Source organism: Cydia amplana, chromosome 14 (genome assembly GCF_948474715.1).
Source record: "Cydia amplana chromosome 14, ilCydAmpl1.1, whole genome shotgun sequence".
Lineage (NCBI taxonomy): Eukaryota > Metazoa > Arthropoda > Insecta > Lepidoptera > Tortricidae > Cydia > Cydia amplana.
Genome location: NC_086082.1, coordinates 16,660,967 through 16,674,302, shown reverse-complemented (window position 1 = coordinate 16,674,302; position 13,336 = coordinate 16,660,967). Strand labels below are relative to the sequence as shown.

The 13,336-nt window shown below is 38.9% G+C and overlaps 1 protein-coding gene across 1 annotated transcript; it reads right to left on the bottom strand.

Annotated features, from left to right (window-relative positions):
- Window positions 1-1,584: 1,584 nt before the first annotated feature.
- Window positions 1,585-4,493, bottom strand: LOC134654251 (brachyurin-like). Its single transcript, XM_063509718.1, has 5 exons — window positions 4,266-4,493; window positions 3,262-3,529; window positions 2,460-2,549; window positions 2,001-2,191; window positions 1,585-1,695 (listed from the first exon to the last, which is right to left on the bottom strand). Exons 1-5 carry the CDS (start codon window positions 4,473-4,475, stop codon window positions 1,591-1,593), a joined length of 864 nt encoding a protein of 287 aa, XP_063365788.1. The 5' UTR covers window positions 4,476-4,493; the 3' UTR covers window positions 1,585-1,590.
- Between the last annotated feature and the right edge of the window lie 8,843 nt (window positions 4,494-13,336).

Below are 13,336 nucleotides of genomic sequence, written 5' to 3'. Positions count from 1 at the left end.
CCCATCTAATAACGAAGGGTCGTAGGAGTAAGAGAGTGAGAGCACGTAAGAACGTCTTCATCGTAGGCATTTGATTTGACCATACACTCGGAGGCCCTCAAGCTCATGGCCAAAAAATCTTGCCGTCGGGCTTGCGGCCGGCCGATTTTTTCGACATAGCCAGGCCAAGTTGCTGCATAGCCGCGATCCTACGACCTAATTGTCAAAAGTGTTATAAGAGGCCCAGCCGAAGCCGAAAACTATCCTATCAAGTCGCGCTTTCGAGTGATGCCAAAGAGCGAGCACTAGGAGAGTCGTGATTACATAGATTATAGATTTCAAGCCACTCTTTTGCAGTTCGGCGTTATGTGTTATGCGAGGCCTTCCACCTTACGCCAAAGTCGATTTTCTGCCTCAATTACACTTGGGCTTGATTCAACCAATTTACCAAGAATATTCTAATGTAATCTTGATGACCCTAGGTAGAGGGGGCACCATGGTCTAAAAATGCTTAGGGCACCAAAATACCTTAATCCGGCACTGCTCTGCGCGACACTTCCATTTTCACCACATATTTAGATGGTTAGCAGTTCTCAACTGTGTGTTTCTCCTGAATCTACTTGCCTTGCATATCTAAACTGTGGAATGAAGTGGCATCCGGTATTTCCTTCAGATCTTAAAGAAAAGAGTGTGCTCATCTTACAGGCGACGATCGTGTTAAGTATCCGAGTTTGCGCAATCCCAGGAGGTGTGCACTGAACATATCTTTTGGGAGATAGATTTTTGCTCTTTTTCAGTTTTTTACCTGTAGCTCGAAAACGGTACGACCGGCAGAAATTGGCATTCCTTTCAAATTTCAATATTATAGAGGGTTAACATTCTGCGTTGTCGTTTAAAGCTGAATTTTAAGATGCTCATTCATTGCAGAATTTAACCCTTTTTAATACTCGTACACAGACCTTTTCCGTCGGGCGTATGGTATTCGAGATACAATAAACAAAAAAACTGAATAAAGAGCTAAAGTTTGTGCACACCACCCTTTTTTTTCGTTCGCAAACGTTCGGTCAATAAATGGAACTTGCAGGAGAACCTTTTGACCGAGTGAAACGAAGAGTCTCCGTTTCAGCTTGGGTAAAAATTAGTGATGTACCGACTATTGATTTGGCCGACTAGCTGAATAAAAATGAGGCCGGATAGTCGGCTTTCCCGACTAGTCGGTACATCGCTAGTAAAAATGCTTTCCTATTTAAGTACCCAAGCCTCCCGACTGCCCATTGGTCCCCTAGTACCTCCGCTATTATATGTAACCACAGAACGGGCGTCTTCTGTATTACATTTTCCAAGCACTTAAATGCTGACAAAGTAGCAGACGAAAGCTAATGGTTGATTTTGGAAAAAAGTGCCATAAATTTCGAGCTAAATTTACGTGTTTTGTTTCAAGGATAATTTATAATTACAAAAGGTACAAGAAGAAAACATGTGTTAGCTATTTGCAAAAAATGTATTCGCACATCCACCTGCAACTACAGTTGACATGAACTTTTTATATCACTGATGGACGTACGTCGTCTGATCGTAAATGGTGACGTAGCTTATAGACAATTAGAGAGTTTATAGACGAGCCTGGATCCAGGAGGCGAATTCGGTGACGCGGGCGAAACCGGCGGGGTGGCCGAGCTGGCAACCGTCGCGGTGGCCGAAGGAGGTCACACCGATCTGGAGGATAAATAAATAATGAGTAAATAAAGAAATACAGACAAAAAGCTTCGTGGAGCTTAAATGTATGATCTCTAGGATTAAGAACTTATTTTTGTTTTAATCCGTGGTCGAACCCATTAAAAGTCGGACGCTGTCAAACTGTTGCATCTTTGGGTCGATTTTTATTTTGTTGTCAAATTCGAATGTCGAATCGAAGGGTTCCGTAATCCGTAGTGGTGACGACACTAAGAGTGGAAGCTATGACGGTCGCACTGGTTGGACATGACGGAACTACACTAGGCGTTGGACATGAAGATACTGACCAGCTGGTTGTTGGCGGCGTTAGCCAGAGGGCCGCCGGAGTCTCCGCTGCAGGTGCCGCGGCCGCCCGTGGTGGCGATGCAGATGGTGGTGGCCTGCACGGTGCTGGTTCCGTACGTAGCCGCGCATACGGAGTTGGCGATCACCTGCACGCTCACGTGCGACAGGAACTGGCCGGTGGTGATGGAGCTTACTTCAAACGCAAAAAAAACACAAATATTAGATATTAAAAAAATAGAATAAGATGTTTGTGTATGTTGGTTTAGACCAACAGTCACGAAAGATTTAAGTATGTGAAAGATGTAGGCCTACAAAAATAAATATCTGGTCACGCTTCTGGATTTCCAGAAATGTCAGAAGAAATAAGGATTCAGTAAAGTCCCGTTTAGATGAATTAATGTGCGAACATCGTGAAACTTGTAGTCATAAATAATTAAAAAATAAAAGGTTATAAATCTTACCATCGCTAGTCCGACCCCAACCGGAAGCCCAGGCCCAGGTGCCGGCGAAGTCGGAGGTGCCGGTGGCAAGAGCAATGGGCTGGATGACGTCTGTAACACAATGTCAAATGTAAGATACAGATTATAATATACACTCGTATCCACAGGGCCAGATTTTCACCTAGATCCACAAGGCACGGGGCTAGGGGCCCTGGCAACCTATAAATATTAATAGCAATGGTTTTGGGTGGAGAAGGGGCCCCCCTAAATTTTAAGTGCCATACCAAGTGCCTAGGGGCCTCAGGTCTTTAAATCCAGGCCTGCGTATCCAGCAGGCGTCCAGCCATAATGGATGGCCTTATTTATTTTTGGTTGCTAAATTAGTGTCACTTTTTAATACCATGCAATTGAAAGAGACAGAGACTGTAGACAAAATAAATTAGACCGTCATATCCGCAATAATAGAGTAAACTGACGCTTACGAACGGGTATTTCATAATATTTCCACAGAGCAGATAATACTATGCGCAAAACTCTCTAAGTTACTGAGACATCGACATACGAATCGTGTTGTTGATCCCTATTCCCTAATACTTCACATGACATGACATATTCTATTGTTCTCTTTCATCGATCGCCACACGTCCCAGGCCCGCATCCACCAGCTCTCGGCAACTCTTAATAGTTCTGATTACGAGATCTGAGATCTGAACCATAAATAATGCTTCCATACCCTCCACTCCTACTCTACCTAGAAATTTGTTGACAGTTGAAATAGGTAAAATCACAATAAACCCCGGGAACAAGTTAAAAATTTACTTACTGGTGAAGGTGACCCATGGGAACCTGATAATAGCGATATCATTAACAAGCGTGAGCATGTTGTAGTTGGCGTGCAGCTCAACATCGGTGGTGGTGACCCTGGTGCCGCCGGAAAAGAGCAGGGTGGAGCCGTAGATGACGGTGAAGGAGCGCGCCTGGGCAGAGGCAGTGCTCCAGCAGTGGGCGGCGGTAATGCCGCGGGTGTTGGAGAGGAGGGAGGAACCGCAGACGGAGGTGCCGCCGGTGGTGAGCTCGATCAGCAGACCGCCCTGAAACGTTTTAATTGTCAGTTTTAAGCGTTTTTGAGAAACTAAGAGTGGTCTGGGGGTATATATATCTACAATCGTTTATAGAAAAGCCAATGGAAAATGTTGTTTGGAAAATATGACGTGACTTTTCGTCGCATTTGTGACCCCGATACATTTTTATTGTTCCATTGGTGTTTATCGATAATTAAAACCACGGCCCCTGCCAAAAATAAGAGGCCTTTGCCCCTGCAAGAATAACTGAGGAGTGTATTTTCAAAAGGGCTTATTTTTTATGGTGTTCATAGATAAATAACCTCTTTTGAAAAGATTCTCTCCTCAACTGTAATTAAAAGTAGACAGTCCCTTTATCGTTGCACTAGTTTACCTAACTTAATGTTAGGTTATGTTAATTAAGCGAACGTAAAGTTAAGTGTTAATCATGAAATTCAATAAAATTACATTTTGAAAATAGGATGTGAAAGCACTTTTACATAGGTTCCAGCGCGGGAACGCTGCCTGCGTATTGGGCACCCTCCCGAGGGCACCAAATTTTGATAGGTATTTTTAATTTTTAGTTTTAGTTATTTTAATTGTAGTTAGTTTTAGTTTTATATTCCCGTCTTTTAGTAATTTATATTAATAAATCTTTCTATGGAATTTACATAGGTAGGTATCTTTAACTACTTTAACCGGCGCTTTCCAAGAAAAGAGCACTTGCTGGATATGATAAAAGATTGAAGTATATAGGGGTACTTACGATGTAGGGGTACTGTCCAAGTGAGGCAGCGCCTCCACCCACAATCCTGGCGCCATCGAAGTCCAAAGCCTCTTCGGCCGCCTTCAAGCGCGCCGCCAGCGGAATTCCGATCTTGTTATGGTAGTCAAGCTCCACCACCGAGTCGGCGGGGGCATTTATGACACCACCAGCAACAAGTCCCACAAGGGCGAACGCAATAAGGAGCTTCATATTGAGGCTAGAACTCGATTATACACAATCATTCATTCCATGTCCTTTTATACCATTTTACCATCGATTTTCTTCTTATCTGGAGTTATTGTCTATTAATTACTGATATGTATAAATTAGACCGCTAGGGCCATCTATAATCGTTAAAATTTAAGCCAAAAGGGACTTTAAGCGCAATCGATTAATGAATTTCTGTAAATCAGTGCCCTTTGTGATAACGTCGTATTTGCTCTAGTTAAAAATATTGATAATAGTATTAATAGGATAAGGAAATCTTGGGCAAGCCCCAAATAACATTCTGACGGAAATCCCAAGCAGTAGGTTTACTAGGTATAAGTACTGACCGAATTACAGCATAATTTCTGTATCGTTTTCTCATTTTAAGTTAATTCTATAGTAGCATTATAAAAGTTTATACAGTACCATTACAGTAACTAATGGTTAATTGGGCACAATTTTTAGGGCTTTATTATCCTTTATAGAATAGTTGTATAAATGCTTTACAGACGCATTATACTAGCATGATAATATTGATAATGGTCAATGAAGTAGCTACTCGCATTAGAGAAACATTAAGAGGAAAGGAGACGAAGTCTCGTGGCCGCTTCTCTATACAAATGTAGTCCCCATTTTCCTCTCTGGATATGAACATATTAGAAACTACTTTTACGCAATTTGATTTATGTATTAACCACAGTCATACCCCTTTATTTGACTTTTCTAGACTTTTTAATGATAATAAGAGCTGTATGAAATTAATTTCTCGCTCCTAATTCTTATAATAATGCGAAATTGGTGCCCATGCATAGACTTCAGAAGGCAGGGAAGTGCCTAAAGGTTAAAAGTAGTAGGTATGAACCGTGATTACCTTTTGTATTGTTTTCGAGCTCCCGATATTTCGACGTAGTTACATGCATCTTAATTGTAACTGCGTCGAAATATTGGGAGCTCGAAAACAATACAAAAGGTAATCACGGTTCATGTTCATATCCCATATAAGTCTATTGAAACTAACCGTGGGTCATTCAAAACTGTTACATATAATAAAGTAATAAACTTGTGGCTTTGTAAGTTGTATTTTATAAGTATAAAGAAAAACAAGACGAGCAGGAAGTGATTTTCGATACGGGAACAATGACGTGTGTAATGTGTACAATCACATATTATCTGATTTCATAGATTATACGCTGTAGTAAATTTGATAGGTACCTATATGTATATCTAATCTGATATAAGCAACATATTATCAACATGTACTGAAATACGACTAATTTTGTTGTTTGTAGCTACCAAAATACATTTATTTGGGCACCATTTTTCAATCTCTACCTACTAACATTAGAGATCAACTCTAGCGGTGGAGATGGGGGGTTCCTCAAGGATCTAATTTAAGTCCATTTCTATTCCTAAAGTGGTGTCAAATAGACGAGCCAAAGGATGTAAATGTCGGCGGCCGATCGTAAGATCACGCATATCGTGAAATTCCTAGGCATATCGTGAAACGTGAAAATCTTTGACCCGTTCCCTGAGTCGACGGAGCCCCGCTACGCGGGGCTCCTATTTCTGGGCAGTTTGCCCTTCGGGCATCTAAAGCAACCTAACGAATCTATCCTACCTATATATGGTCGTTTCTCAAAAAGTTGGCACCGCCACCTGTCAATAGGTTTATGTTAGAACTTTTTTTTCATTATGTATAATTTTTATATATAAAATTTTAACACATATTTAGAGAGACTTTTTACACAAAGGCCTAATACTTTGAAAAAGATTGAATAAATATTGATTACAAAAAAAAATATTGTAACTACGTTTATCCGCTAACCTGTCGTGTCCCAACGCGAGGTACTGATGTTCCGAGCTATGAAAACCACACAAATTATTGACTTAATTTAACGTCATTGCCGTATTTTATTAACATATATCCTTAACTTTTAAAGTATTACTATCGCATAACAATATTATGCTTATATTTTAAGTTATTGGGCTTCAAAGTTTGTCCAAGGCAATTCTTGACATTCACCTGTCGCGTCACGTTCACGACGATTGTATAACCCCCACCGCACCTTACCCGTCTCACTCCGCACGAGCCGAAGCCGTCAGTCATCAGCTATCACCTGGTAGGACGAAGACGTGGTTATTGTGCTCCGCAAATAAAACACAAACGACAAAGTATCGGAAATTGGAGTTTGTAATGGGTAAGTACTCTTTATCCTGGCGTGGATATCTTGCTACTTGGGTAACCTATCGCATTACTATTAAGATATGTAACGTAATCAATAGTTTAGTTTTATATGCCTAAGTATGGAGTTCATCAAGCTAATTCATTTTGTGTATTCGCGATATAACTGCCATTTTCCCCATCACCTGCATATCGTCCACCTGGCTAAAACTGCCAGGTGGATGAGATTTTGCGGCAGGTTAATGTCACTGATACCACAACTAATACTCGTAACTATATAATTGTATAGCGGTTATATCGCTTTTGTGTTAATTTAGGAATAAAAACTATCCTGTCTGTTAAAGCTACATATTATTCAAATTTCTGTACTTTTGTCTTACGTCTCGTTAACCTGTCCAAATAAGTCAGGTGAATGATGCAATAGCAGGTGAATGAAGCGTCATTCACTTGCCATATGACAGGTGAACGATAACTATTTAAAATCCACGTTACATATACTCAAACAGTGATTAAGTAGATTTGTGACGTCCGATGGGAAAAGGTACCTTATGAGGGTTTTTAGTTTTAGACATATTAAAATATTTTGTAAAAAGGTGAAAACATGCTCAATTTTTTTATTGTGTGATGATATGACGGGCGAGAGAGAGGTCAGTTCTGATAATGGGATCCATGAAGAATCGAGGGAACTCCTCAAATCTTAAAGGCATACATAGTGATTTTTGTGTTTTTATTTACAAATCAAGCATATACATTCAAAAAAGTGACATTTGATGAAGTGGAACTGCTGATGAAGATCAGAATGGAACTCTTCAACGACGCATAGTTCACGTTTGGCGATTTGTCCTCTTAATTATGTTTGTTAAACAAGTTAAGTTTGTAAGCCACATTTTTGTCAAGCTCGAGTTCTGATGATGGGATCCATGAGGAATCGAGGGAACTCCTCAAATCTTAAAGGCATGCGTATAGAGACTTCTGGATTTTCATCAGAAAATCAAGCATTTTCATTAAAAACTGTCGCATTTGATGAAGTGGAACTGCTGATGATGATCAGAACAGAACTCTTCAACGACGCATAGTACATGTTTGGCGATTTTGATTTCGACTTGGACTGGGACTGGGGCTGGGACCCGGACCCAGACTTGGGCCCGGACCCGGACCCGGACTTGGACTATGACCCGGACCTACTGCTCTCCCAGGACGTGTTGGATGACCAAAACAGCGTATGCCTATGATGCACCAAGTTTATTCCACTTGTACTACGACGGTTCAGCATCAGCTCTATCTTGGGTTCTGCTCTCCCAAGTGCTCATCAAGACGTATCGGATGACCAAAACAGCGTGTGCCTATGTTGCAGCAAACCTGAGTTCCACTAGGTACTGTGAGGGTTCAGCATCAGCTCTATCTTGGGTACTGCTCTCCCAAGTGCTCATCAAGACGTGTCGAATGACCAAAACAGCGTGTGTCTATGTTGCATCAAATCTGAGTTACACTAGGTACTGCGAGGGTTCAGCATCAGCTCTATGTTGGGTACTGCCCTCCCAAGTCCTCATCAAGACGTGTCGAATGACCAAAACAGCGTGTGTCTATGTTGCATCAAACCTAAGTTCCAGTAGGTACTGTGAGGGTTCAGCATCAGCTCTATCTTGGGTACTGCTCTCCCAAGTGCTCATCAAGACGTGTCGAATGACCAAAACAGCGTGTGTCTATGTTGCACCAAACCTGAGTTCCACTAGGTACTGCGAGGGTTCATCATCAGCTCTATCTTGGGTACTGCTCTTCCAAGTGCTCATTAAGACGTGTTGGATGACCAAAACAGCGTGTGTCTATGTTGCACCAAACCTGAGTTCTACTAGGTACGGCGAGGGTTCAGCATCAGCTCTATCTTGGGTACTGCCCTCCCAAGTCCTGCCATCCAAAATTTTAACCTACTATTGTAATCATCGTAGTGGACAATAAGGTCCCTTTTTATTGAAAATGACACATTTTTCGATTATTTTTAGAAGGCATTAAAAATTATGTGATGGACAGGTGAATGACACTCATTTCAGGTGAATGATGACAAGAAACCAGGTTAACGTCAACGGACACAGGTTAATGGAGCCTCTCGATAACCTGTCAATATTTTCAGTGGAATTTGTACTTATTTCTCGATAACCTGCTTCTACTATCGATAACCTGGGGACAAAATATCTTTCACCTGTCCTTGATGTCATTCACCTGAATTTTCAAACGCCTATATCTTCTAAACTAATTGAAGGAATTGCTTCCCTTCCACATTTTCTAATAGTTTAAGTTGCCTTTTAACGATCTCAATAAAAAAAAATGCGAAAATGCATAATTTTTGAAAAACATAAATTTTAACCTGGCGGTGCCAACTTTTTGAGAAACGACCATATTGGTTTAATGTCACTATCGTCAAAACATTACACAGGAACATTACGATCTGCCTGATCTTACAATCGGCCGCCGACATAAATAAATCGACAATTTCTGAGTTACTTGCGATAGCAGGCGATAATAATAATTATACTTATTTGTTTTTGCGTGTTTCGTGGAACTAGGAAGCTGTTGGTGCAGATGATTGACATCATTAGACTTTGGACATTAGACACAGATTTAAACTTTTTACACATTATTAAATTGTAGAACGGGGCTTAATCGCGTATTTAAGTTTTGAAAATAAAAATAAATAAAGTTTTATTTCAGGCAACACGTACAGTTGTACACGCATATCAAAATAAAATTTTACAATTTTTAAGATTTACCTCCGACGTTTCGAGGACAGCGTTGTCTAAAATGTTTAGCCAGTCTTCTCCGAGACCACGGATATTTATTAGACATTAGGTTTACCCGTAAACAAGATATTTCGACGCAGTTACATAACTGCGTCGAAATATCGGAAGCTCGAAAACAATACAAAAGGTAGAGTTTGTTCGGAAGGAGAAGAGTCGTGGATTGTATTGGGCCCCGTACATTCCACGAGTCTTCTCTTTCCGCACAGACTCTTACCACGGTCCATACTTCCATAGGGTCATTCTACAAAAATCTCATTCCCTTGGCATCTCATTTTTAGTGACCCGTGTCAAGTCTCATCGTCAATCAAATCTGCTTAGCGTCTTTGTTCTGGGAATTTGCGAATACGTAATTGCCAGGGGAATGAGATTGCGGTAGCCTTTACCCACTATTTTTGAAGAATAAAGAGAACCTTTCCGAAATGGTGTGGCGAGAATATTTTTCTTCAACTAGGCTCGCGCGCTGGGCATAGACCAAGTCTATCAGTGGGACATTATAGGCTCTTAATAAATAATAATAATGCTCCGAAGTAGAGAGGAAGAACATTCCCTTCCTATATCTCACGAGAAGAGTCAAATTAAGAGGCCTCGGCATGCCTTGTCTCACTTGCGATTTTCTCATTGGCCTTATTTTTCCTATTTTTACAATTAGTCATAAAAATCTATTAGAAATCTACTACCTGATTAAAAATGGTATGATTGTTTAGCTAATTCCTATTTATCGCGGATTATATTTAAAAGTCATTGTTATTGTGAAAAAGTCCAAGAAAGTGAAAGGAATTACTAAAATACGTACGTACGTAGTAGATATATAAAAAATAGGTACATTTTTATCTACGGATTATGAATGACGCTATTCAAACAGGGAAAACCAATGAACTTAGTTATATACTATCGAGCCGCGATCATAATAGGATTTAGCAAATATTTGGTATTTCAATAAAATCTAAAATCAAAAGCATTTATTTTGTTAAATAGTATACAACATAACACATTCATGGTTGGGACTTCCTAGTAAGTATGTATAATATCTGTGACAGGAAGCCCCGCTCTTCTACATTTGTCTAGTACATTTGTACACAGTTAACGACAATAAAGTCTAACATTGTGCAAACGAAACAAAATAATAACTTACATAATATTACTTATTTATTTATTTATTTAAACTTTATTGCACAATACACAAAAATAATGTACAAATGGCGGACTTAATGCCTAATGGCATTCTCTACCAGTCAACCATCGGGCCAAACAAAGACATGTAAAATTGGTGCAAGGAGAAAAAGGAATTTACTTATTAGAAGTTAGTAAACAACTAAACAATTAATAATTCTGATAAACTACATGTAGAATACACAAATAAAAACACTAAAATATAGGTATATAATTAATATACTACCCTAAAATGGCGAGAGAAGGCTTGAGAGGGGGGTGAGAAGGGATTTTAATGCTACTGCTACAAAAATAGTGTAATCCAATTTAAAATGGAGCTATAGTAATACGCATAATAAAAAAATCGATCTAACAATCTTCCAAAATCACCTTTGTATGAAAACCCCTCTCACCCCAAATACGAGGCACTACGGGGTGAGGTGGGTTTTCCTTATTATCGTCAAAGTTATGAAATGGAACTACACAAAATAAAATAAAAACTAAAATACAAACGTCCGGAACACTTATTATATACCTACACCATTCAGTTTTCATATGTAAAAATGAAATGTTATCGAGGTTTGAATTTCAGTTTTGACCCTACTCACCCCATTTTACGGTATTACATATTTCATACATACTCATAATATATAATATAATGATAAACGCTACTCGAACTTTTGTTTCAGCAGATACTTATGTAGCAACCGCTTGAAAGCTAACTTGCTCGGGGTTATTATTATTACTATTTCAATATTTGTATAATTATTAACATTTTAAATTCTGCATTATATTCAAAAAGAAAGAAAGAAGTGATTAGCTTACAATTCGTGTGTGTGTGCGTGTGTGAGTGTGTTTGTGTATGTGTGTGTGTGTGAGTGTGTGTGTATGTTTCAGTTACTATTGTACTCATCATCCTAATAGGGTTTCTGTTTCGTCGTATTATACATTCATGCCAAGGTAAACAGTAGATATTATTTTTTTCGTTTATCATATTATAATAGTATTTTATACAATCGTGATATAATGGAGAGCTTTTCAGTCGAGTACCGTGTTTAGGCAACGAAGCTTGCTGAATTAAGGTACGAAGGTACTTTACAGTTTTATGTACTCGTAGTACCGCCGCTGTAATATATAATTTTTGTCATAGTAAGCTGTTCACTAATTTTATAAAGTTCTTGTGTTGGATAGGGATATGGTTTTTGGTGCACAACTTTTAGCAGACATCTTTGACTTCGTTCTACTTCTAAAAATGTACTCTTACTTGCACCACCCCATATAGTAATACAGTAATTCATGACTGACTGTGCTAGAGCTACGTAGATTTGTGACAGTTTTTTTTATATTTTTTTTTTTATAATTAGTAATATACCTAAGTTTTTTTGAAAATCCACACCAGTTTTATAATTTGGATAAATAAATAAAATTACAGTCAAAATTATGAAAATTACTTGACCGTACTGTACCCGTCAGGCTATAAGACGGAGAGCTAGTACTTGAAAATGGTACAAGATTCTTTATCAAGCAATCTAATACCTTTAAACGAACAATTCTTGTTTATTTAGGTATATATATATTTATTTATTAATTTATACACCGTGTTATTTTTGTTTTCCGTTAATTTTAAGGGAAGATTCTTCAGGTTAAATATAGTTAATTTCTCTAAGAAACTAGTGTTTTACTCTTACGGTTTTTGAAATATTCAATAAATAAATTTAATTGCTGATCCAGTGTAAAAGGTTCGGGACCTCACACTCAATAAGCAAACCATCAACTACTAAGCTGTGTTTTGGCATGTGCTGTCATGAATAAATTGTAAGCTTTGTCATACTTGACACTAACTTTTGCGTAACTCTAAAGGACCTTTTACAATTTAATATTCATTTACTTTGTATGAAAAAATAAATAAATAAGAAGCGATCTACTATGTAGCTTCTATTCATGTACTTAGCAACATGTCTAATTTAACGGAAAACAAAAAAAAAACACGGTGTATAATAATATATATTTCGGGGATCTCGGAAACGGCTCTAACGATTTCGATGAAATTTGCTATACGGGGGTTTTCGGGGGCGAAAAATCGATCTAGCTAGGTCTTATCTCTGGGAAAACGCGCATTTTCGTGTTTTTATATGTTTTCCGAGCGAAGCTCGGTCACCCAGATATTATTGATTATGAGAGCAACGAACGCAGACAGTTTGTTTACTTGGTACCAGTACCAGGTCCGGTGGCCTAAAGATGACAAGCGTACATTGACAAACTCCAAACGAAAAGAAAAAATACTTATATCGGGATGACAAATCTTGTGACTATTATTTATGTTTGGTAAGGGAGTCTGCTAGCTGGCGCGGGTGCACGGACCACCAGTTTGCGCCGCCCCTAACCCCTAATGCTCATCTCATACTATTTTTCGTTAACCCTCCCACCCGCTCCGTGCAATCGCCTCAGCTAGCGGACGCCCTGAATCGTCCATTAATACTGCTTCAGTAAATTCGGTTGTAGGATTAGGATTTTCCAACTCACAAATAACTTTGAAAATCCTAATCCTATTATCAGTATTTTTAGCCACAGCAAATACGACGTTATTATAACCAGCGATCGTTTACAACAAGATACTTAATTAATTGCGCTTAAAGTCCGTTTTGACACAAATGTATACAATTACAGAACACTTTATGCGATGACACTAGCCGTCCGATTTAAAAACATATCAGTAATTAATTAGAATTAATCCCAGA

Excerpts from the sequence above, each read along its gene's own strand:
- LOC134654251 (XM_063509718.1), bottom strand. The coding sequence starts at position 4,475 with ATGAAGCTCCTTATTGCGTTCGCCCTTGTGGGACTTGTTGCTGGTGGT. Across the intron at positions 3,530-4,265 it reads TTGGACAGTACCCCTACATC|GGCGGTCTGCTGATCGAGCT; the intron begins GTAAGTACCCCT and ends AAAACGTTTCAG. Across the intron at positions 1,696-2,000 it reads ACGCCGCCAACAACCAGCTG|ATCGGTGTGACCTCCTTCGG; the intron begins GTCAGTATCTTC and ends TTTATCCTCCAG.